Genomic DNA, 23,983 nt, shown 5'->3' on the forward strand with positions numbered 1-23,983 from the left:
TTTCTATTACTATGTAATTCCCTACTGTGTGTTTGACTTTTTTAATATCTGTGTATTTCTCAACTTGGAAGTCTGTCTGTTTCTGTGTCTGTGTATTTCTCTACGTGTGTGTCTGTGTGTTTCTATGTCTGTGTATTTCTCTACGTGTGTGTCTGTCTGTTTCTGTGTCTGTGTATTTCTCTACGTGTGTGTCTGTCTGCTTCTATTGTCTGTATACTTCTCTACGTGTATCTGTGTATTTCTCTACATGTGTGTCTGTCAGTTTCGAAATCTGTGTATTTCTCTGTATCTGCCTGTTTCTATGTCTGTCGATTACTCTACGTGTGTGTCTGTTTCTGTATCTGTGTATTTCTTTACGTGTGTGTCTGTCTGTTTCTATGTCTGTATATTTCTCTACGTGTGTGTCTCTGTCTGTTTCTGTGTCTGTATATTTCTCTACGTGTCTATCTGTTTCTATATCTATATATTTTTCTACGTGTCCGTCTGTTTCTATATCTGTGTATTTCTCTACATATGCGTATGTCTGTTCCCAAATCTGTGGGCTACTCTACTTGTGCCTCTGTCTGCTTCTGTATCTTTGTGTTTCCCTCTGTGTGTCTGTCATTTTTTGTACGTGTATATTTCTTGATTTGTGTCTGTCTGTATGTTTGTGTAACTCTCTACGTGTGTGTGTGTCTGAATCTATGGCTGTGTATTTCCCTGTCTCTGTCTTTCTGTATCTGTGTCTGTGTATTTCTCTACAAGTGTGTCTGTCCGTTTCTATGTCTGTCGATTACTCCACGTGTCTGTCTGTTTCTATATCTGTGTATTTCTTTACGTGTGTGTCTGTCTGTTTCTACGTCTGTTTATTTCTCTGCAAGTGTGTCTGTCTGTTTATTTCTCTGCGTATTTGTTTCTATGTTTATATATCTCTCCATGTGTTTGTCTGTCTGTTTCTATGTCTGTGTATTTCCCTAGGTTTGTTTCTGTCTATTTCTATGTCGATGTATTTCTTTACGTATCTGTCTGTTCTATGTCCGTGTATTTTTCAATGTGTGAGTCTGTCTGTATCCCTATCTGTGTATTTCTCTACATATATGTCTGTCTTTTCTGTGTCTGTCTATTTCTCTGTGTTTGTTTCTCTTTTTCTGTTTCTATATTTCTCTACGTGTGAGTCTGACTGTTTCTGTTCCTGTTTCAGTCTGTTTCTCCACGTGTACATCCTTCAGTTTCCGTTTCTGTATATTTCCCTGTTTGTGCCTGTCCGTTTGTATGTTCGTATATTTTTCTACGTGTTTGTGTGTCTGTTTCCAAGTCTGTGTATATCTCAGCGTGTGTTTTCTGTTTCCGTGTCTGTGTCTTTTTCTACATGTCAGCCTGTCTGCTTCTGTCTCTGTGCGTGTCTGTCTGTTTCGATGTCTCTATATATCCCTACATGCGTGTCTGTCTGTTTCTATGCGTGTTTATTTCTCTACGTGTTTGTCTGTCTGTTTAAATGTTTATGTATTTCTCCATATGTGTGTCTGTCAGCTTCTATGCTTGTGTATTTCTGTAGGTTTGTGGTCTGTCTGTTTCTTCGTCGATGTATTGCCCCACGTACCTGTCTGTTTCTATGTTTGTGTATCTCTGTGTGTGTGTCTGTCTGTTCTATGTCTGTGTATTTTGCTATGCATAAGTCGGTCTGTGTCTCTACCTGTGTATTTCTGTACGTGTGTGTCTGTCTGTTCTATGTCGTGTATTTCTCTACGTGTGAATCTGTCTGTTTCTATGTCTTCGTATTTTTCTGTGTCTCTGACATTTTCTGTATCTGTGTATTTCGCTATGTGTGTGTCACACTGTATCTGTTTCTGTGTATTTCTGTTTGTGTGTGTGTGTCTGTTTCCATGTCTCGGTATTTGTCTATGTGTGAGTCTGACTGTTTCTGTTCCTGTTTCAGTCTATTTCTCCACGTGTACATCCTTCAGTTTCCATATATTTCCCTGATTGTGCCTGTATGTTTGTATTTTCGTATATTTTTCTACGTGTGTGTCTGTCTGTTTCTATATCTGTGTATTTTTCTACGTGTGTGTCTGTATGTTTCTGTGTCTCTATATTTTGCGATGTGTGTGTCTGTAGGTTTGTGTCTGTCTTTCTTTGTCGATGTATTGCCCCACGTGCCTGTCTGATTCTATGTTTGTGTATCTCTCTGTGTGTGTCTGTCTGTTCTTTGTCTGTGTATTTTGCTACGTGTAAGTCTGTCTGTGTCTCTACCTGTATATTTCTCTACGTGTGTGTCTATGTTTTTCTGTATCTGTGTATTTCTCTGTGTGTATGTCACACTGTATCTATTTCTGTGTATTTCTATTTGTGTGTGTGCGTCTGTTTTCATGTCTCGGTATTTCTCTACGTGAGTCTGACTGTTTCTGTGTCTGTATATTTCCCGATGTGTGTGTCTGTCTTTATCTATTTATATGTATTTTTCTATATGTCTGTCTGTTTCTATGTCTGTGTATTTATCTACTTGTTTGTTTGTCTTTTTGTATGTTTGTGTATTTCTCGATGTTTGTCTGTCTGTTTCTGATTGTCTATGTATTTCTCTGCGTGTGGTCTGCCTGTTTCTGTATCTGTATATTTTTCTACATGCGTGTCTGTCTGTTTTGATGTCTGTATATTTCCCTATGTGTCTCTGTTTCTATGGCTGTGTATTTCTCTAAATGTGTGTTTGTCTGATTCTATATCTGTATATTTCTTTCTATGTCTGTGTATTTCTTTGTATGTCCATTTGTTTCAGCGTCTGTGTATTTCTCTACATGTGTGTCTGTCTGTTCTTAAGGGTCTATATTTTTCTACGTGTGTCTGTGTATTTCCCTACGTGTGTGGGTCTGTTTCTATATCTGTGTATTTCTCTACCTGTGTGTCTGTCTGTTTCTATTGTTTATTTCTCTACGTGTTTGTCTGTCTGTTTAAATGTTTATGTATTTCTCTGTGTGTCTATCAGCTTCTATGTCTGTGTATTGCTGTAGGTTTGTGTCTGTCTTTCTTTGTCGATGTATTGCCCCACGTGCCTGTCTGATTCTATGTTTGTGTATCTCTCTCTGTGTGTCTGTCTGTTCTATGTCTGTGTATTTTGCTATGTGTAAGTCTGTCTGTGTCTCTACCTGTATATTTCTCTACGTGTGTGTCTGTGTTTTTCTGTATCTGTGTATTTCTCTGTGTGTATCACACTGTATCTGTTTCTGTGTATTTCTATTCGTGTGTGTGCATCTGTTTCCATGTCTCGGTATTTCTCTACGTGAGTCTGACTCTTTCTGTTCCTGTTTCAGTCCGTTTCTCCACATGTACATTCTTCAGTTTCTGTTTCTGTATATTTCCCTGATTGTGCCTGTCCATTTGTATGTTCGTATATTTTCCTACGTGTGTGTGGGTCTTTCTCTATGTCTGTGTATTCCTCTACATGTGTCTGTATGTTTCTGTGTCTGTATATTTCCCGATGTGTTTGTCTGTCTTTTCCTATGTTTGTGTATTTCTCTACGTGTGTGTCTGCCTGTTTCTATATCTGTGTATTTCTCTACGTGTTTCTGTGTCTCTGTATTTCTCTACGCATGTGCCTGTTCCGATGTCTGTATATTTCCCTCTGTGTCTGTCTGTTTCTATGCCTGTGCATTTCTCTGTGCGTGTCCGTCTGTTTCTGTATCTGTGTATTTCTCTCTGTTTATTTCTGTCATTTTCTTTATCTGCATATTTGTTTGTGTCTGTCCATTTGTATGTTTGTGTAATTCTCAACGTGGGTGTGGGTCTGAGCTGTGGCTGTTTATTTCTCTGTGTGTGTCTGTCTGTTTCTATGTCTGTGTATTTCTGTGTATCTGTCCGTTTCTATGTTGGTATATTTCTGAACATGTATCTGTCCATTTCTATGTCTGTGTATTTCTCTACGTGTGTGTCTGTCTGTTTCTGTGTCTGTATATTTCCTGATGTGTGCGTGTCTGTCTTTTCCTATTTTTATGTATGTCTCTACATGTTTGTCTGTCTCTTTGTAGGTCTGTATATTTCTCTATAAGTTAGTGTCAGTCTGTTTCTATATCTGTGTATTTCTCGATGTGTGTGTCTGTGTGTTTCTGTGTCTCTATTGTTCTCTACCCGTGTGTCTGTTCCGATGTCTGTATATTTCCCTCTGTGTCTATCTGTTTCTACGTCTGTGCATTTCTCAATGCGTGTGTCCATCTGTTTCAATATCTGTGTATTTCTCTACATTTGTGTATGATCTGTCTGTGTATTTCGCTGCGTGTGTGTGTCTGTTTCTGTGTCAGAGTATTTATCTACGTGTGTGTCTGTCTGTTTCTATATCTGTATTTCTCTGTGCATCTGTCTGTTTCTACGTTTGTATATTTCTCAATGTCTGTCTATTTCATTGACTGTATATTTCTCTACATGTCAGTCTGTCTGTTTCTGTCTCTGTGTATTTCTCTGTGCGTGTCTGTCTGTTTCGATGGTCTCTATATATCCCTACATGTGTATCTGTCTGTTTCTATGTGTGTTTATTTCTCTACGTGTTTGTCTGTCTGTTTAAATGTTTATGTATTTCTCCATATGTGTGTCTGTCAGCTTCTATTTCTGTGTATTTCTGTACGTGTGTGTCTGTCTGTCTGTTCTACGTCGTGTATTTCTCTACATGTGAGTCTGTCTGTTTCTATGTCTTCGTATTTTTCTCTGTGTCTCTGGCATTTTCTCTATCTGTGTGTTTCTCTGTGTGTGTGTCACACTTTATCTGTTTCTGTGTATTTCTGTTTGTGTGTGTGTGTCTGTTTCCATGTCTCGGTATTTCTCTACGTGTGAGTCTGACTGTTTCTGTTCCTGTTTCAGTCTGTTTCTCCACATGTACATCCTTCAGTTTCCGTTTCTGTATATTTCCCCGTTTGTGCCTGTCCGTTTGTATGTTCGTATATGTTTCTATATCTGTGTATTTCTCTATGTGTGTGTCGGTATGTTTCTGTGTCTGTATATTTCCCGATGTGTGTGTCTGTCTTTTTCTATTTTTATGTACTTCTCTACATGTGTGTCTGCCTGTTTCTATATCTGTGTATTTCTCTACGTGTGTTTCTGTCTGTATTTCTCTACGCATGTGTCTGTTCCGATGTCTGTATATTTCCCTGTGTCTGTCTGTTTTTATGCCTGTGCATTTCTCTGTGAGTGTCCGTCTGTTTCTGTATCTGTGTATTTCTCTGTTTGTATCTGTCATTTTCTTTATCTGCATATTTCTTTGTTTGTGTCTGTCCATTTGTATGTTTGTGTAATTCTTAACGTGGGTGTGTGTCTGAGCTGTGGCTGTTTATTTCTCTGTGTCTGTCTTTGATGTGTTTCTATGTCTGTGTATTTCTCTACGTGTGTGTCTGTGTGTTTCCATGTCTGTGTATCTCTCTACGTGTGTGCCTGTGTGTTTCTATGTCTGTGTATTTCTCTACGTGTGTATCTGTCTGTTTCTATGGCTATGCATTTTTCTGTGTGCCATTCTGTTTCTATTTTTGAATATTTCTCTGTGCGTCTCTGGCTGTTTCTGTATCTGTATATTTCGCTATGTCTCTCTGTTTCTGTGTCCATGTATTTCTCCATGTGTGTGTCTGTCCGTTTCTGTGTCTGTATATTTCTCTGCGTGTGGTCTGTCTGTTTCCATATCTGTATGTTTCTACATGCGTGTCTGTCTGTTTTGATGTCTGTATATTTCCCTATGTGTCTATCTACTTCTGTGTCTGTGTAATTTCTGTGTGTTCATCTGCCTGTTTCTGTATCTGTACATTTCTCTACCTGTGTGTCTGTCTGTTTGTATGTTCCTATATTTCTCTATGTGTGTGTGTGTGTCTGACTCTACGGTTGTGTATTTTTTATGTCTGTCTGTCTGTTTCGATGGCTGTGTATTTCTCTACATGTGTGTTTGTCTGCTTCTATATCTGTATATTTATCTCCATGTCTCTATGTGTTTCTATGTCTGTATATTTCTTTACGTATGTCCATCTGTTTCAGAGCCTGTATATTTCCCTACGTGTGTGTTTGTCTGTTTCTATGTTTGCTTATTTCTCTACATGTGTGTCTGTCTGTTTCTGTTTTTGTGTATTTCCTTACATGTGTGTCTGTCCGTTCTTCTGGCTATATATTTTTCTGTGTGTCTGTGTATTTCTCTACATGCGTATCTTTCTGTTTTGATATCTCTATATATCCCTATGTATCTCTATATATCCCTATGTGACCGTCTGTTTCTATGTTTGTGTATTTCTCCATGTGTGCATCTTTCTATTTCCGCTTCTGTATATTTCTCTGTTTGTACCTGTCCATTTGAATGTTTGTTTCTTTATCTACGTGTGTATCCGACTGTTTCTGTGTCTGTGTTTTCCCCTGTGTGTCTGTCTAATTCTATGTATTTCTCTACTTGTGTGTCTGTCTGTTTCAGTGTCCGTGTATTTCTCTACATGTGTGTCTGTTTCTATATCTGTGTATTTCTCTACGTGTCTTTCTGTTTCTATGTTTATGTATTCTCTCTACATGTCTGTCTGTTTCTATGTTTGTATATTTTTCTTCATGTGTATCTGTCTGTTTCTGTACCTGAGTATTTCTCTATGTTTGTGTCTGTCTGTATCTCTATCTGTGTAATTTGTTATGTGTTTGTCCCTTTTTTTCTGTGTATATGCATTTCTCTACAGGTGTTTCTGCCTGTTTCTATTTTTGTTTATTGCTGTACATATGTGTTTGTCTATTTCTATATCTGTATATTTCTCTCTTTATGTCTGTCTGTTTCTGTATCTCTATATTTCCCTACGAGAGTGTCTCACTATATCTGTTTCTGTGTATTTCCGTGTGTGTGTGTCTCTGTTTCCATGTCTCTGTAATCCTCTAGGTGTCTGTATTTCTGTGTCTGTTTATTCCTCGACATTTGTGTCTGTATTTTTCTGTATCTGTAAATTTCTCTACGTTTCTATCTGGCTGTTTCTGTGTCTATGTATTTCTCTACGTGTGCATCTTTCTGTTTCTGCTTCTGTATTTATCTCTGTGTCTGTCTGTTTGTATGTTTGTATATCTCTCTATGTGTGTCTGTTTCTATATCTATGTCTTTCTCTACATGTGTGTCTGTCTGTTTCTATGTCTATGTATTTCTCTGTGTGTCTTTCTGATTCTGTTTCGGTATATTGCTCTGTGTGTCTGTCTGTTTCTGTGTCTGTATTTTTCTCTGTGTCTGTCTGTTTTTATGTCGGTATATTTCTCTGTGTGTCTGTCTGTTTCTATGTCTGTATATTTCTCTACGTGTCTGTTTCCATGTCTGTATATTTCTCTGTGTAACTGTCTGTTTCTCTGTCTGTATTTTTCTGTGTCTGTCTGTTTTTATGTCGGTATATTTCTCTGTGTGTCTGTCTGTAACTATGTCTGTATATTTCTCTACGTGTCTGTCTGTTTCTATGGGCACGATTTCAACATTGAAAAATGGGTGGGTTGGGGGAGGGGGGTCATTGAAAATCACAACCATTTCAGACCCGTCTCCAACCGGCGTTTTCTGGTTTTCACCGGGGTGGGACGAGGGGCAGGCAACCAACTCACTCCCAGGAGGTGGGTTGGTGACGAAACCCTTTCAAGGAGGCTGCGAGCCTCCATTTTTACAGATTTTGCAATTGCACCCACTGGGGGCCGGGATTCCCGGGTCTTCTCCTTCTCGCCATGTGAGGGGAGGTGAGAAGGCCTCAAACTGCAGGGAACCGCATTTCTGGCACAGCCTGTGGGCCCGCAGCCTAACGAGCCTACCTGTAGCGACCCCACAATGATCGCGGACCTCCCACCCCCGATCTCTGACCGCCCCCCACCCAACGATCGCGGACCCCCACGATGACACCTTACACCTCCAACGATCGCGGACCCCTGTGATGACCCCCGACCCCCCCAACGAGTGCAGACCCCCGCGATGACCCCCGACCCCCCCAACGAGTGCAGACCCCCGCGATGACCCCTGATCCCGGAACCCAATGATCGCGGAACCCTGTGATGACACCCGATCCCCCCAACGATCGCAGACCCCCTGCAATGACCCCCGATCTTGACACCCCACTCCGTGACTGACCCCCGATCCCTCCCCCCATGACTGACTCCCCCCACGATGCCCACCCATGCGCATCGGTGCCCCCATGTCCCCGTGCCCACCCATGCCAATCAATGCCACATGCCACCCATGCCCCCCCCTCCCCGTCTCCACACAATCAGAAACTTACCTGAAGACTTAAGTTTTTCTCCCTGGCTGCTCTCCCGTCCGTCTGAGACCAGCCACAAGACCATAAGAGATAGGAGCAGGAGTGGGCCATTCGGCCCCTCGAGCCTGCTCCGCCCTTCAATGAGATCATGGCTGATCTGATTTTTACCTCAACCCCACTTTCCTGCCCTTTCCCCATATCCTTGCTGATCAAAAATTTCTCTAACTCAGCCTTGAATGTATTCAGTGACTCAGCCTCCACAGCTTTTTGGGGTAAAGAATTCCAAAGATTCACGACCCTCTGGGAGAAGAAATTCCTCCTCATTTCCGTCTTAAACGGGCAACCCCTTATTCTGAGACTATGCCCCCTAGTTTTAGATTCCCCCATGAGGGTAACATCCTCTCAGCATCTACCCTATCGAGTCCCCTCAGAATCTTGTATGTTTCAATAAGATCTCCTCTCATTCTTCGAAACTCCAATGAGTATAGACCCAACCTGTTCAATCTTTCCTCATAAGACAACCCTTCCATACCCGGAATCAACCGAGTGAACCTTCTCTGAACTGCCTCCAATGCAAGTATGTCCTTCCTTAAATAAGGGCACCAGAACTGTATGCAGTACTCCAGGTGTGGTCTCACCAGCACCCTGTACAGTTGTAGCATGACTTCCCTGCTTTTATACTCCATCCCCCTAGAAATAAAGGCCAATATTCCGTTTGCCTTCCGGATTACCTGCTGCTCCAGTATGTTGACTTTTTGTGTTTCATGTACGAGGACACCCAGATCCCTCTGTACCGCAGCATTTTGTAGTATTTCTCCGTTCAAATAATATTTTGCTTATTTATTTTTCCTGCCAAATATAAGCCTGTCAATCAGGCCAGCCGATCGGACGACAAACCGACAATAAAAAAATAAAAGACGTCCTTACATCAAAATCGTAGAGACTCTGGGAAAGCTGTGATTCCGGGTTTCCTGTCCACAATTTGAACTCCTCGCACCCTTCCTGGCTCGGGGTCAAATCATGCCCAATTTAATTCTCGACGGGTGTGCCTGGCTGTATCTGTGTCGGTGTATTCCTCTCAGTTTGTGTCCGCTCTGTGTTCCCTCTCTCAGTGACCGGCCCTGTGTTCCCTCTCTCAGTGACCGGCCCTGTGTTCCCTCTCTCAGTGACCGGCACTGTGTTCCCTCTCTCACTGACCCGCCCTGTGTTCCCTCTCTCACTGACCCACCCTGTGTTCCCTCTCTCACTGACCCGCCCTGTGTTCCCTCTCTCTCACTGACCCGCCCTGTGTTCCCTCTCTCTCACTGACCCGCCCTGTGTTCCCTCTCTCACTGACCCGCCCTGTGTTCCCTCTCTCTCACTGACCCGCCCTGTGTTCTCTCTCTCACTGACCCGCCCTGTGTTCCCTCTCTCACTGACCCGCCCTGTGTTCCCTCTCTCACTGACCCGCCCTGTGTTCTCTCTCTCTCACTGACCCGCCCTGTGTTCCCTCTCTCACTGACCCGCCCTGTGTTCTCTCTCTCACTGACCCGCCCTGTGTTCCCTCTCTCACTGACCCACCCTGTGTTCCCTCTCACTGACCCGCCCTGTGTTCCCTCTCTCACTGACCCCCACTGTGTTCTCTCTCTCTCACTGACCCGCCCTGTGTTCTCTCTCTCTCACTGACCCGCCCTGTGTTCCCTCTCTCACTGACCCGCCCTGTGTTCCCTCTCTCACTGACCCGCCCTGTGTTCCCTCTCTCACTGACCCGCCCTGTGTTCCCTCTCTCACTGACCTGCCCTGTGTTCCCTCTCTCACTGACCCGCCCTGTGTTCCCTCTCTCACTGACCCGCCCTGTGTTCCCTCTCTCACTGACCTGCCCTGTGTTCCCTCTCTCACTGACCTGCCCTGTGTTCCCCCTCTCTCACTGACCTGCCCTGTGTTCCCTCTCTCTCACTGACCCGCCCTGTGTTCCCTCTCTCTCACTGACCCCCACTGTGTTCCCTCTCTCACTGACGCCCTGTGTTCTCTCTCTCACTGACCCCCCCTGTGTTCTCTCTCTCACTGACCCGCCCTGTGTTCCCTCTCTCACTGACCCGCCCTGTGTTCTCTCTCTCACTGACCTGCCCTGTGTTCCCTCTCTCACTGACCCGCCCTGTGTTCCCTCTCTCACTGACCCGCCCTGTGTTCTCTCTCTCACTGACCCGCCCTGTGTTCTCTCTCTCACTGACCCGCCCTGTGTTCCCTCTCTCTCACTGACCCGCCCTGTGTTCCCTCTCTCTCACTGACCCGCCCTGTGTTCTCTCTCTCACTGACCCGCCCTGTGTTCTCTCTCTCACTGACCCGCCCTGTGTTCTCTCTCTCACTGACCCGCCCTGTGTTCCCTCTCTCTCACTGACCCGCCCTGTGTTCCCTCTCTCTCACTGACCCGCCCTGTGTTCCCTCTCTCTCTCACTGACCCGCCCTGTGTTCCCTCTCTCACTGACCCGCCCTGTGTTCCCTCTCTCACTGACCCGCCCTGTGTTCCCTCTCTCTCACTGACCCGCCCTGTGTTCTCTCTCTCACTGACCCGCCCTGTGTTCTCTCTCTCACTGACCCGCCCTGTGTTCCCTCTCTCTCACTGACCCGCCCTGTGTTCTCTCTCTCACTGACCCGCCCTGTGTTCTCTCTCTCACTGACCCGCCCTGTGTTCTCTCTCTCACTGACCCGCCCTGTGTTCTCTCTCTCACTGACCCGCCCTGTGTTCTCTCTCTCACTGACCCGCCCTGTGTTCTCTCTCTCACTGACCCGCCCTGTGTTCTCTCTCTCACTGACCCGCCCTGTGTTCCCTCTCACACTGACCCGCCCTGTGTTCCCTCTCACACTGACCCGCCCTGTGTTCCCTCTCTCACTGACCCGCCCTGTGTTCCCTCTCTCTCACTGACCCGCCCTGTGTTCCCTCTCTCTCACTGACCCGCCCTGTGTTCCCTCTCTCTCACTGACCCGCCCTGTGTTCTCTCTCTCACTGACCCGCCCTGTGTTCCCTCTCTCTCACTGACCCGCCCTGTGTTCCCTCTCTCTCACTGACCCGCCCTGTGTTCCCTCTCTCTCACTGACCCGCCCTGTGTTCCCTCTCTCTCACTGACCCGCCCTGTGTTCCCTCTCTCTCACTGACCCGCCCTGTGTTCTCTCTCTCACTGACCCGCCCTGTGTTCCCTCTCTCTCACTGACCCGCCCTGTGTTCTCTCTCTCACTGACCCGCCCTGTGTTCTCTCTCTCACTGACCCGCCCTGTGTTCTCTCTCTCACTGACCCGCCCTGTGTTCTCTCTCTCACTGACCCGCCCTGTGTTCCCTCTCACACTGACCCGCCCTGTGTTCCCTCTCACACTGACCCGCCCTGTGTTCCCTCTCTCTCACTGACCCGCCCTGTGTTCCCTCTCTCTCACTGACCCGCCCTGTGTTCTCTCTCTCACTGACCCGCCCTGTGTTCCCTCTCTCTCACTGACCCGCCCTGTGTTCCTTCTCTCTCACTGACCCGCCCTGTGTTCCCTCTCTCTCACTGACCCGCCCTGTGTTCCCTCTCTCTCACTGACCCGCCCTGTGTTCCCTCTCTCTCACTGACCCGCCCTGTGTTCCCTCTCTCTCACTGACCCGCCCTGTGTTCCCTCTCTCTCACTGACCTGCCCTGTGTTCCCTCTCTCACTGACCTGCCCTGTGTTCCCTCTCTCTCACTGACCCGCCCTGTGTTCCCTCTCTCTCACTGACCCGCCCTGTGTTCTCTCTCTCACTGACCCGCCCTGTGTTCCCTCTCTCACTGACCCGCCCTGTGTTCCCTCTCTCACTGACCCGCCCTGTGTTCCCTCTCTCACTGACCCGCCCTGTGTTCCCTCTCTCACTGACCCGCCCTGTGTTCCCTCTCTCTCACTGACCCGCCCTGTGTTCCCTCTCTCTCTCACTGACCCGCCCTGTGTTCCCTCTCTCTCACTGACCCGCCCTGTGTTCCCTCTCTCACTGACCCGCCCTGTGTTCCCTCTCTCTCACTGACCCGCCCTGTGTTCTCTCTCTCTCACTGACCCGCCCTGTGTTCCCTCTCTCTCACTGACCCGCCCTGTGTTCCCTCTCTCACTGACCCGCCCTGTGTTCCCTCCCTCTCTCACTGACCCGCCCTGTGTTCCCTCTCTCACTGACCCGCCCTGTGTTCCCTCTCTCTCACTGACCCGCCCTGTGTTCCCTCTCTCTCACTGACCCGCCCTGTGTTCCCTCTCTCTCACTGACCCGCCCTGTGTTCTCTTTCTCTCACTGACCCGCCCTGTGTTCCCTCTCTCACTGACCCGCCCTGTGTTCCCTCTCTCTCTCACTGACCCGCCCTGTGTTCCCTCTCTCTCACTGACCCGCCCTGTGTTCCCTCTCTCTCACTGACCCGCCCTGTGTTCCCTCTCTCTCACTGACCCGCCCTGTGTTCCCTCTCTCTCACTGACCCGCCCTGTGTTCCCTCTCTCTCACTGACCCGCCCTGTGTTCCCTCTCTCTCACTGACCCGCCCTGTGTTCCCTCTCTCACTGACCCGCCCTGTGTTCCCTCTCTCACTGACCCGCCCTGTGTTCTCTCTCTCTCACTGACCCGCCCTGTGTTCCCTCTCTCTCACTGACCCGCCCTGTGTTCTCTCTCTCACTGACCCGCCCTGTGTTCTCTCTCTCTCACTGACCCGCCCTGTGTTCCCTCTCTCTCACTGACCCGCCCTGTGTTCTCTCTCTCACTGACCCGCCCTGTGTTCCCTCTCTCTCACTGACCCGCCCTGTGTTCCCTCTCTCTCACTGACCTGCCCTGTGTTCCCTCTCTCACTGACCCGCCCTGTGTTCTCTCTCTCTCACTGACCCGCCCTGTGTTCCCTCTCTCTCACTGACCCGCCCTGTGTTCCCTCTCTCTCACTGACAGGTGGCATCGACTCGCTATCAGTGTCCAGAAGAAGAAAATCACCATGATTGTCGACTGCAAGAAAATGCTGACCAAAGCCCTGCCCCGGAGTAACCGACCCATCGTTGACACCAAGGGAATTGTGGTGTTCGGAACCAGGATTCTTGACGAGGAAGTCTTTGAGGTACGACCTGAAGGCTTCTTGAAAAATGAACAATCTTGTATTTCTACAGCACTTTTCAGAACCTCCCTAAACACTTTACAGCCAATAAGGAGCTTTTTCAAAGTGTAACCACTGTTGCAATGGGGTAGCAGCCAATTTGCACACAGGAAGATCCCACAGACAGGGGGATCGTGTTTGCCCAAAGTGTTCTCCCCAGGCTTTCTTCCTCCAATTCATTAGCGTGCGATCCGTGGGAAGGACAAGGAGCTCGGGGTGGGGGGGCGGGGAACCTCCGTTGGTTTCCAGGAAAACCACCCAGAAACTCTTCATTCCCTGCCAGTTCCAAACCAGATCCCCGCGAGCTCCCCCGTCTCCTGGGCGGGTCTGCAATCCGCAGCTGACGAACGATTCCTGGGATCCTCTCTGGGAATCAGGAATGATGCTACGTGGAGCCCTGCGGTTGTTTTCGTTGCTGGGAGTGTTACTCCGGACGAACGACTGGGAGCTGACTGGACTCATGAGGAGCCCAGTCCTGTTGGCGGGAGGCAGTACTCCACTGCAGCCAGTAGACGGCGACAGTGAGTTGTGAAGCTGTAGCGACCCCTAGCGTTAGCAAAGGGGGCATTGCAGCATCGACGTCAATGCTAATTTGATTGGACCTCAGCTTATTTTCCATTTGGTTGTTGGAGTGAGGGGAGACAAGTGCTGGAGAGCAGAACCTTTCCCAACTTTCGGCCAATTGGCGTGTGGCTGGCAGCTCGCCAGTGAACTGGTACCCCAACAAGATTGACTAGAGTCAACCTTCAACTCAACAGACGGGGTGAAAGCTGCCTCCTGTTATAGAAACCGTTACAGCACTGAAATTCGGGCTGTTTCTATAACGGGCGGATAATCCGCGGTGGTTGGTACCCGGGCGGTAGGATGAAGATTGACCCCCACTATCTTCAGGTCCGGGGGAGGGACAAATAAATCATCCACCCTTCCACTCCTCACAGTCAGACGTGAACTGTTCGACTGACCTGATGTTGTATCTGCAGGACAGTCCTGGCCACAACACATTGCAAAGCCGCAGAGATCTCCGAGAAAGCAATGAACATGCTTAAATAGTTCCCGCCGAGTGATTCAGAACAAGTGCTGCACTTGTAGGCAATGCCAAGGCCCCTCTACGGTCAATGTAAGCTCACCCTCCAATCCCACATCCATAAACACACGGCCAAAGTTTCTTATTCCAACCACAGAGCAGATTGGGAAGAAAATCTCTATTGATCTAGAGTAAAGCCCCCTCTACACTGTCCCATCAAACACTCGCAGGGCAGGGACAGCACGGGTTAGATACAGAGTAAAGCTCCCTCTACACTGTCCCATCAAACACTCCCAGGGCAGGTACAGCACGGGTTAGATACAGAGTAAAGCTCCCTCTACACTGTCCCATCAAACACTCCCAGGGCAGGTACAGCACGGGTTAGATACAGAGTAAAGCTCACTCGACACTGTCCCATCAAACACTCCCAGGGCAGGTACAGCGTGGGTTAGATACAGAGTAAAGCTCCCTCTACACTGTCCCATCAAACACTCCCAGGGCAGGTACAGCACGGGTTAGATACAGAGTAAAGCTCCCTCTACACTGTCCCATCAAACACTCCCAGGGCAGGTACAGCACGGGTTAGATACAGAGTAAAGCTCCCTCTACACTGTCCCATCAAACACTCCCAGGGCAGGTAGAGCACGGGTTAGATACAGAGTATAGCTCCCTCTACACTGTCCCATCAAACACTCCCAGGGCAGGTACAGCACGGGTTAGATACAGAGTAAAGCTCCCTCTACACTGTCCCATCAAACACTCCCAGGGCAGGTACAGCACGGGTTAGATACAGAGTAACGCTCCCTCTACACTGTCCCATCAAACACTCCCAGGGCAGGTACAGCACGGGTTAGATACAGAGTAAAGCTCACTCGACACTGTCCCATCAAACACTCCCAGGGCAGGTACAGCGTGGGTTAGATACAGAGTAAAGCTCCCTCTACACTGTCCCATCAAACACTCCCAGGGCAGGTACAGCACGGGTTAGATACAGAGTAAAGCTCCCTCTACACTGTCCCATCAAACACTCCCAGGGCAGGTACAGCACGGGTTAGATACAGAGTAAAGCTCCCTCTACACTGTCCCATCAAACACTCCCAGGGCAGGTAGAGCACGGGTTAGATACAGAGTATAGCTCCCTCTACACTGTCCCATCAAACACTCCCAGGGCAGGTACAGCACGGGTTAGATACAGAGTAAAGCTCCCTCTACACTGTCCCATCAAACACTCCCAGGGCAGGTACAGCACGGGTTAGATACGGAGTAAAGCTCCCTCTACACTGTCCCATCAAACACTCCCAGGGCAGGTACAGCACGGGTTAGATACAGAGTAACGCTCCCTCTACACTGTCCCATCAAGGTGCAAAATATCCCACGCAGTATTTCGAAGAAAAGCAGGGGAGTTCTGACCAATATTTATCCCTCAACCAACACCTTAAAAAAGGAAACCCCAGATGATCTGGTCATTATCTGATTGCTGTTTGTGGGATCTTGCTGTGCGCAAATTGGCTGCCGCGTTTCCCACATTACAATAGTGACTACACTTCAAAATTATTTCGTTGGCTGCGAAGCGCTTCTGGTCGTCCTGAGGTGATAGAAGACGCGATAGAGATGGAAATTCTTTGTTTTTTTCTTTATGATTCCGCTCTCTCGTCAAGGGGCACTGAGGCCGACCTTAGCGACCCCAACAATGTCCCAGACGAGACCCGCCAACTCAGTACGGACCACGGGCGGAAGCTCGGACCTTATTCTTTGGCTCAGTGACATACAAGGGCAGAAAACCCTCCAATTCGGGGACGACTAAGGGAAGAACTCACTGTGTCTGTGGGATGACGTAATTCCCAATCCCACACTGAACCCTGCTCTGCATGAAAACACGAAACCTCTTGTGCCATAGCAACCGTGGGTCGCTGAGGTCAGGCAGCCAGCAGGGGGCCCCTTGTCTGGGAGTCTCGTGTTGTCTGGAAGCAGTTTGTTGCTCAAAGGAGCAGGGGAATGTCCCTCCAAGACAGCCAAGGTGGACCTCCCTGCCAGTTAGCTCCAAGAGGGTCAACCGGAAAGCTTAGATCCCGGGACACGTTGCTGTAATGTTCATGGGATTAGTGGGAAGAGGGAGTGGCGGGGAATGTACCAACTGATGTGACTTGGCTCTGGCTCCAAGCAGAGGTCAGTCTCCTGATCCTCCTCCAGTAGCTGCTGCTCCTTGGCTCCAAGCCCCACTCTTGTGTGTTGGAGTCGGTCCAAAGGGCCCTGACTGTTCGGATGTAAAACCTTTTAGCTTCTGATTTAAGCTCCCTCATGACTGGGATGAATCAGCTTCCGGGTGAGAGCCAGTGTCCATGAGCCGGCCCCGATGCTCGCTCTGCGGAGAGACAGTCCTCTGGAGATGCAGCCTTGGGTTTTTGGACCAGGCGTTAGGCCTCCCCCCCTCTCCCCTCCCCCACACTTTCCCCCCTCCCTCCCTCCCTGCTCCCCCCCCCCCCCCGCCTTCCAAGTAAAGCAGGCGGGAGAACCACACCTCGACTGCTTACCGCTGGGGTTACCGTAAACCGTAGACTGCTCATTGGCATTCGACCAATGCCTCAAAAGAAGACCCCAGATAATCCATCATTGATGACAGTGCTGTTTGTGGGATCTTGCTGTGCGTAAATTTGCCGCGTTTCCTGCCTCGCAGCAGCGACTGCACTCCCCTCGTCGGAGAAGCCCCGCAGCCCGGGTGAATCGGTAGCCCAGGGTGTTGAGGATTGGCCTCCTCCGTGTCCCTGGGCTGGAGGAGGGGGAGAGGAGCCAGGAGCGTCCCCCCGGGCCCAGCGTCGCTCTCTGCTGGAAAGTGCCCGTAACTGGCAGGCGGGGAGGGGACTGGGCTTGGACTGTGATGCCGCCCACGCTGGAATAGCCAGCGGACGTCGCGACCGGGGATTTCCGCTTCTCTGTCACTCTGATGCTCCTTCCCTACACTTTGATTAAAGACTGGGGCGTGCAGGAGCAGGATTCTGCCCACGGGGAAGGGTCCTATTGCCCTTGCAAATGAGTCAGTGCCCTCCCGAAAGGACGGGCTGCGAGGGTGGGTGGGGGGTGCAGAGAAGGGAAACCAGCTTTAGTTAGGGTCACCAGCTCTCCAGAATTGGAGTCCTGCGTACAGTTTTTGTCTCCTTACCTAAGGAAGGATGTACTTGCCTTGGAGGTGGTTCAACAAAGGTTCATTAGATTAATTCCTGGGATGAGAGGGTTGTCTTATGAGGAGAGATTGAGCAGAATGAGCCTTAACTCTCTGGAACTTAGAAGAATGAGAGGTGATCTCATTGAAACATATACGATTCTGAGAGAGCTTGACAGGGTAGATGCTGAGAGGTTGTTTCCCCTGCCTGGAGAGTCTAGAACTAGGGGGCATAGTCTCAGGATAAGGGGTCGGCCATTTAAGACTGAGATGAGGAGAAATTTCTTCACTCAGAGGGTTGTGAATCTTTGGAATTCTCCACCCCAGAGGGCTGTGGATGCTCAGTCGTTGAGTTTTGGACACTAAGAGAATCAAGGGATATGGGGATTGGGCAGGAAAGTGGAGTTGAGGTCGAAGATGATCTTACTGAATTGCGGAGCAGGCTCGAGGGACCGTATAAGACCATAAGAGATAGGAGCAGGAGTAGGCCATTTGGCCCTTCGAGCCTGCTCCGCCATTCGATAGGATCATGGCTGATCTGATTTTTACCTCAACTCCACTTCCCCGCCTTTTCCCCATATCCTTTGACTCCCTTGCTGATCAAAAATTTACCTGCTGCCACCTGTGTGTTGACTTTTTGTGTTTCATGTACGAGGACACCCAGATCCCTCTGTACTGCAGCATTTTGTAGTATTTCTCCATTCAAATAATATTTTGCTTTTTTATTTTTCCTCCCAAAGTGGATGACTTCACATTTTCCCACATTATATTCCATCTGCCAAATTTTTGCCCATTCGCTTAACCTGTCAATATCCCTTTGCAGACACTTTGGGGGTGATTTTAACCCCCAAGAACGGGTGGGTTGGGGTCAGGTGGGAGTTGAAAATAGTTGTTTTTTGGGTCGTGACCCCAACCCGGCTTTATTTCCGGGTTTAACGTCGGCACGTAAAAGCCCAGGCTTCCCACTGGGAATGCAAAGTCCGAAAATTTTGCAGTTGCGACCCAAAAAAACCCAACTATTTTCAACTCCCGCCCGTCCCCAACCCACCCGTTCTTGGGGGTTTAAAATCACCCCCTTTGTGTCCTCCTCGCAACTTGCTTTTCCACCTGTCTTTGTATCGTCATCAAATTTGGCCACAATACACTTGGTCCCTTCATCCAAGTCATTAATATAGATTGTAAATAGTTGAGGCCCAAGCACTGATCCCTGCGGCACCCCACTAGTTACATAGAACCATAGAAAAGATACAGCACAGAATGGGGCCATTCGGCCCATCGTGTCCGCGCCGGCTCGAAGAACAACCGGGTGCCCATTCTAATCCCATCTTCCAGCACCAGGTCCGTAGCCCTGCAGCTTACAGCACTTTAGGTGCAGGTCCAGGTACTTTTTAAAAGAGTTGAGGGTCCCTGCCTCTACCACCAATTCGGGCAGCGAATTCCATACACCCACCACCCTCTGGGTAAAAAAGTTTCTCCTCATGTCCCCTCTAATCCTTCCGCCAATCAGCTTAAATCTATGTCCTCTAGTTCTTGAACTCTCCGCTAGAGGGAACAGGTGCTTCCTGTCTACTCTCTCTGGGCCCCTCATAATTTTGTACACCTCAATCAAGTCACCCCTCAGCCTCCTCTGCTCCAAGGAAAACAATCCCAGCCTATCCAATCTCTCCTCGTAGCTGCAATTTTCAAGCCCTGGCAACATTCTTGTAAATCTTCTCTGCACTCTCTCCAGAGCAATTACGTCCTTCCTGTAATGTGGTGACCAGAACTGCGCACAATACTCCAGCTGTGGCCTTACAGATTGCCATTTTGAGAATGACCCTTTTATCCCGACTCTTTGTTTTCTGTTAGTTAGCCAATCCTCTATCCATGCCAGTATATTACCTCCAGCACCATGGGCTCTTATCTAGTGCAGTAACCTTTTATGTGGCACCTTATCGAATGCCTTTTGGAAATATACTGCATCCATTGGTTCCCCTTTATCCACCCTGCCTGTTACTTCACGTTCCTATTTCTTATGTTCTTATGTCTTGGAGTCTCCAGGAGTTAAAGATTGATCTCCTGCTCTGTGCAACCCGGGCAAGAACTCATTAAAAAAAAAATGGTCTCTTCCTTCAACACTTTGGCTCATTAATTGCGAAGGTATTGGAGACGGGAAAAGAGGCTATTTGACTGACGGTCAAGAATTGTCCAATTGGGTAATGAAGAGGAAGGACATATCGTGAGGTGGTTGGAGGCGGGACGTCTTTTGGTAAAACCTCCTGGAATACGTCCGACCAGAGTTGGCAACGCTGGCTTAAATAGAGGCCGAATCAGGCTCCATCAGCACTGAGTATACAACTGGACTACAGCCCCTTTACTTGGGTCTTCCAGCTGCCCTCGAGGCAGTGGTGGGGAGGAGACTGTTGTCCACCTCCTGATGGACTGCAGAGGTTGTGGAGAGAGATACATTGGTATCTGTCTCGGTTCATCCCCAACAGCTCAGTAACACAGGACGCTGTGCTCTACGGGCCGTTCCCCGGGACGCACACCGAGGCAGATATAACCTGTGGCTGGAAGACCATCGACTCGGGGAAGGAGGCCCTTTGGTCCGTCCGAAACCTGCTGGTCTTCCAGCTGATGGAGCTGTCCACGGCCGAGTGCTGCCGACTGGCACACTCCAAGGTCCAGGAGTACGTGCTGCGGGACGCACTGAGGCGAGGTGCGGCCTACGCAAAGGCTCTATGGGGAAAGGCCACCGTGTGAGGCCATTTCACTTTGAATCATAAGAAATACTGTGTTTTAAATTGTAATATTGAGATTGTATTGTGTGCGATGTGTAATGTATTGGTTTGAATTGTGCTGGTTTGGAATTGTGATATTTACATTGAACTGTGTGTATCTTTAAATTCTATAAGATAAAGTATATTTTCAAATTTAAAAAAACACCTGGACTATACCCCTTTACCTGGGCCCTCCCGCACCGTGTATACACCTGGTCTACAGGCCCTTTACCTGGGCCCTCCCACACTGTGTATACACCTGGACTATACCCCTTTACCTGGGCCCTCCCACACTGTGTATACACCTGGACTATACCCCTTTACCTGGGCCCTCCCACACTGTGTATACACCTGGACTATACCCCTTTACCTGGGCCCTCCCGCACCGTGTATACACCTGGACTATACCCCTTTACCTGGGCCCTCCCGCACCGTGTATACACCTGGACTATACCCCTTTACCTGGGCCCTCCCGCACCGTGTATACACCTGGACTACACCCCTTTACCTGGGCCCTCCCACACTGTGTATACACCTGGTCTACAGGCCCTTTACCTGGGCCCTCCCACACTGTGTATACACCTGGTCTACAGGCCCTTTACCTGGGCCCTCCCACACTGTGTATACACCTGGACTATACCCCTTTACCTGGGCCCTCCCGCACCGTGTATACACCTGGACTACACCCCTTTACCTGGGCCCTCCCACACTGTGTATACACCTGGTCTACAGGCCCTTTACCTGGGCCCTCCCACACTGTGTATACACCTGGACTATACCCCTTTACGTGGGCCCTCCCACACTGTGTATACACCTGGACTATACCCCTTTACGTGGGCCCTCCCACACTGTGTATACACCTGGACTATACCCCTTTACCTGGGCCCTCCCGCACTGTGTATACACCTGGACTATACCCCTTTACCTGGGCCCTCCCGCACTGTGTGTACACCTGGACTATACCCCTCTACCTGGGCTCTCCCACACTGTGTGTACACCTGGACTATACCCCTTTACCTGGGCCCTCCCACACTGTGTATACACCTGGACTATACCCCTTTACGTGGGCCCTCCCACACTGTGTATACACCTGGACTATACCCCTTTACGTGGGCCCTCCCACACTGTGTATACACCTGGACTATACCCCTTTACCTGGGCCCTCCCGCACTGTGTATACACCTGGACTATACCCCTTTACCTGGGCCCTCCCGCACTGTGTGTACACCTGGACTATACCCCTCTACCTGGGCTCTCCCACACTGTGTGTACACCTGGACTATACCCCTTTACCTGGGCCCTCTCACACTGTGTATACACCTGGACTACACCCTTTACCTGGGCCCTCCCGCACTGTGTATACACCTGGACTATACCCCTTTACCTGGGCCCTCCCGCACTGTGTGTACACCTGGACTACACCCCTTTACGTGGGCCCTCCCACACTGTGTATACACCTGGACTATACCCCTTTACCTGGGCCCTCCCGCACTGTGTATACACCTGGACTATACCCCTTTACCTGGGCCCTCCCGCACTGTGTATACACCTGGACTACACCCTTTACCTGGGCTCTCCCGCACTGTGTGTACACCTGGACTACACCCTTTACCTGGGCCCTCCCGCACTGTGTGTACACCTGGACTATACCCCTCTACCTGGGCTCTCCCACACTGTGTGTACACCTGGACTATACCCCTTTACCTGGGCCCTTCCGCACTGTGTGTACACCTGGACTATGCCCCTTTACCTGGGCCCTCCCACACTGTGTATACACCTGGACTATACCCCTTTACCTGGGCCCTCCCGCACTGTGTGTACACCTGGACTACACCCCTCTACCTGGGCCCTCCCGCACTGTGTGTACACCTGGACTATACCCCTTTACCTGGGCCCTCCCGCACTGTGTATACACCTGGACTACACCCTTTACCTGGGCCCTCCCGCACTGTGTATACACCTGGACTATACCCCTTTACCTGGGCTCTCCCACACTGTGTGTACACCTGGACTATACCCCATTACCTGGGCCCTCCCGCACTGTGTATACACCTGGACTACACCCTTTACCTGGGCCCTCCCGCACTGTGTGTACACCTGGACTATACCCCTTTACCTGGGCCCTCCCACACTGTGTGTACACCTGGACTATACCCCTTTACCTGGGCTCTCCCACACTGTGTATATACCTGGACTATACCCCTTTACCTGGGCCCTCCCGCACTGTGAATACACCTGGACTACAGGCTCTTTACCTGGGCCCTCCCACACTGTGTATATACCTGGACTATACCCCTTTACCTGGGCTCTCCCACACTGTGTATATACCTGGACTATACCCCTTTACCTGGGCCCTCCCGCACTGTGAATACACCTGGACTACAGGCTCTTTACCTGGGCCCTCCCGCACTGTGTATGCACCTGGACTACAGGCCCTTTACCTGGGTCCTCCCATGCTGTGTGTACACCTGGATTAATGGCCCTTTACCTGGGCCCTCTCGCACTGTGTGTACACCTGGACTACACCCCTCTCCTGAGTCTTCCTGCTCGGTTTGACTCAGTGCTGCACCAGGGGTGCAGTTACCCACTAGACCACCAGGGGTCCTGAGAGCTCGCTGTTTATTGCAGGACGGCCCTTCGTCCCCTCTCACGGCCATTCCTAACCCTCTCTCTCTCTCTCTCTCTTCCTCAGGGTGACATCCAGCAGTTGTTAATTGCCTCCGACCCCCAGGCCGCCTACGACTATTGCCAGCACTACAGTCCGGACTGTGACACCCCACTCCCGGACTACCCCCAGAGTCAGGAACCCAGTGGCAGGGAGTATGTAAGTATGTGAGAGAGCCCTGCCCGCCTGTTTGCACCCTCCTGTGTACAACGGATACCAGCCGACCCCGGGGCAGTGTGTCCTCCAGCCATTGATATTGGGAACTGAGGGCCTGCAAAACCAGTGGGAATGGTAGTGTAGTGGTTATGTCACTGGACTATTAACCTAGTAACCTATGTTCAAATCCCACTCATGGTATTAAAAATTTCAAAAATAAAATCTGGGCATAAAAATAGCCCTGAAGTAGTTCGATTGTTATAGAAACCCAACTGGTTTATTAAATTCTCCTTTTAGGGAAGGCAACCTGCAATAAAGGCCGGCCTGAACACCTCAAACCGAAGGCCCAGGCTTGTTCCTCGCCTGTGTTGCAGGGTCCCTGAAAGATTGATGCTCAGTTGGGAGTGAGGTATGAGAATTGCCAAGGCTGAGATCCAGCACAGACTGGGGATTGGAACCAGTCTCTGCGGCTCCTGTACCAAACCAGACTGTGGTTAGCTGTTTCCAGCCCGTCAGGAGGCCGTGAGCTGGTTGATTTACAAAGCCCAGCCTCTGTGCGTAACCTAGGGCCGGTTTTCCTCTTCTGGTTTGCTCGTAACGAGGACCCACTTGCAGGGAGACCTCCGCCCTTCAGAGGGCCCGTCTCCGCGCGCCCTCTATTTTTGCGCGGAGCGAGCGTTTCGGCTGATGGAGAACCAGCCTCTCCCGTCGACATGTGGAGGGTGTCCGCTCTGCTTGCACGTCCTCCTGTGCACATTTCAAGCCTTTTTAACCGGCCATCTCTGGACGCCACTAACACCGGCCGTGTTATAAACCGTCTGCGTGCCTTCGGGCAGGTGCTGAGCGCGTCCGGCGAATTCGTCGGCAACTAACAAACCGATTGGAAAGTGAGTCTCCCCCCGCCCCCCTCCCCCGGCAAACAACCCTTTATAGTGACCGCGTCCGGCCCGTGC

At 49.6% G+C, this 23,983-nt stretch overlaps 1 protein-coding gene across 1 annotated transcript in view; it reads left to right on the top strand.

Annotated features, from left to right (window-relative positions):
- LOC137307843 (collagen alpha-1(V) chain-like) overlaps nucleotides 1–23,983 on the top strand; it is a 522,869-nt gene that overhangs the window by 196,077 nt on the left and 302,809 nt on the right. Inside the window, exons 4-5 of the mRNA XM_067976930.1 lie at nucleotides 13,071–13,233; nucleotides 22,902–23,033. Of these exons, the coding sequence (XP_067833031.1) occupies nucleotides 13,071–13,233; nucleotides 22,902–23,033 (295 nt within the window). The remainder of the gene's footprint in view (nucleotides 1–13,070; nucleotides 13,234–22,901; nucleotides 23,034–23,983) is intronic.

This window comes from Heptranchias perlo, unplaced genomic scaffold (genome assembly GCF_035084215.1).
Source record: "Heptranchias perlo isolate sHepPer1 unplaced genomic scaffold, sHepPer1.hap1 HAP1_SCAFFOLD_113, whole genome shotgun sequence".
NCBI classification, from domain to species: domain Eukaryota; kingdom Metazoa; phylum Chordata; class Chondrichthyes; order Hexanchiformes; family Hexanchidae; genus Heptranchias; species Heptranchias perlo.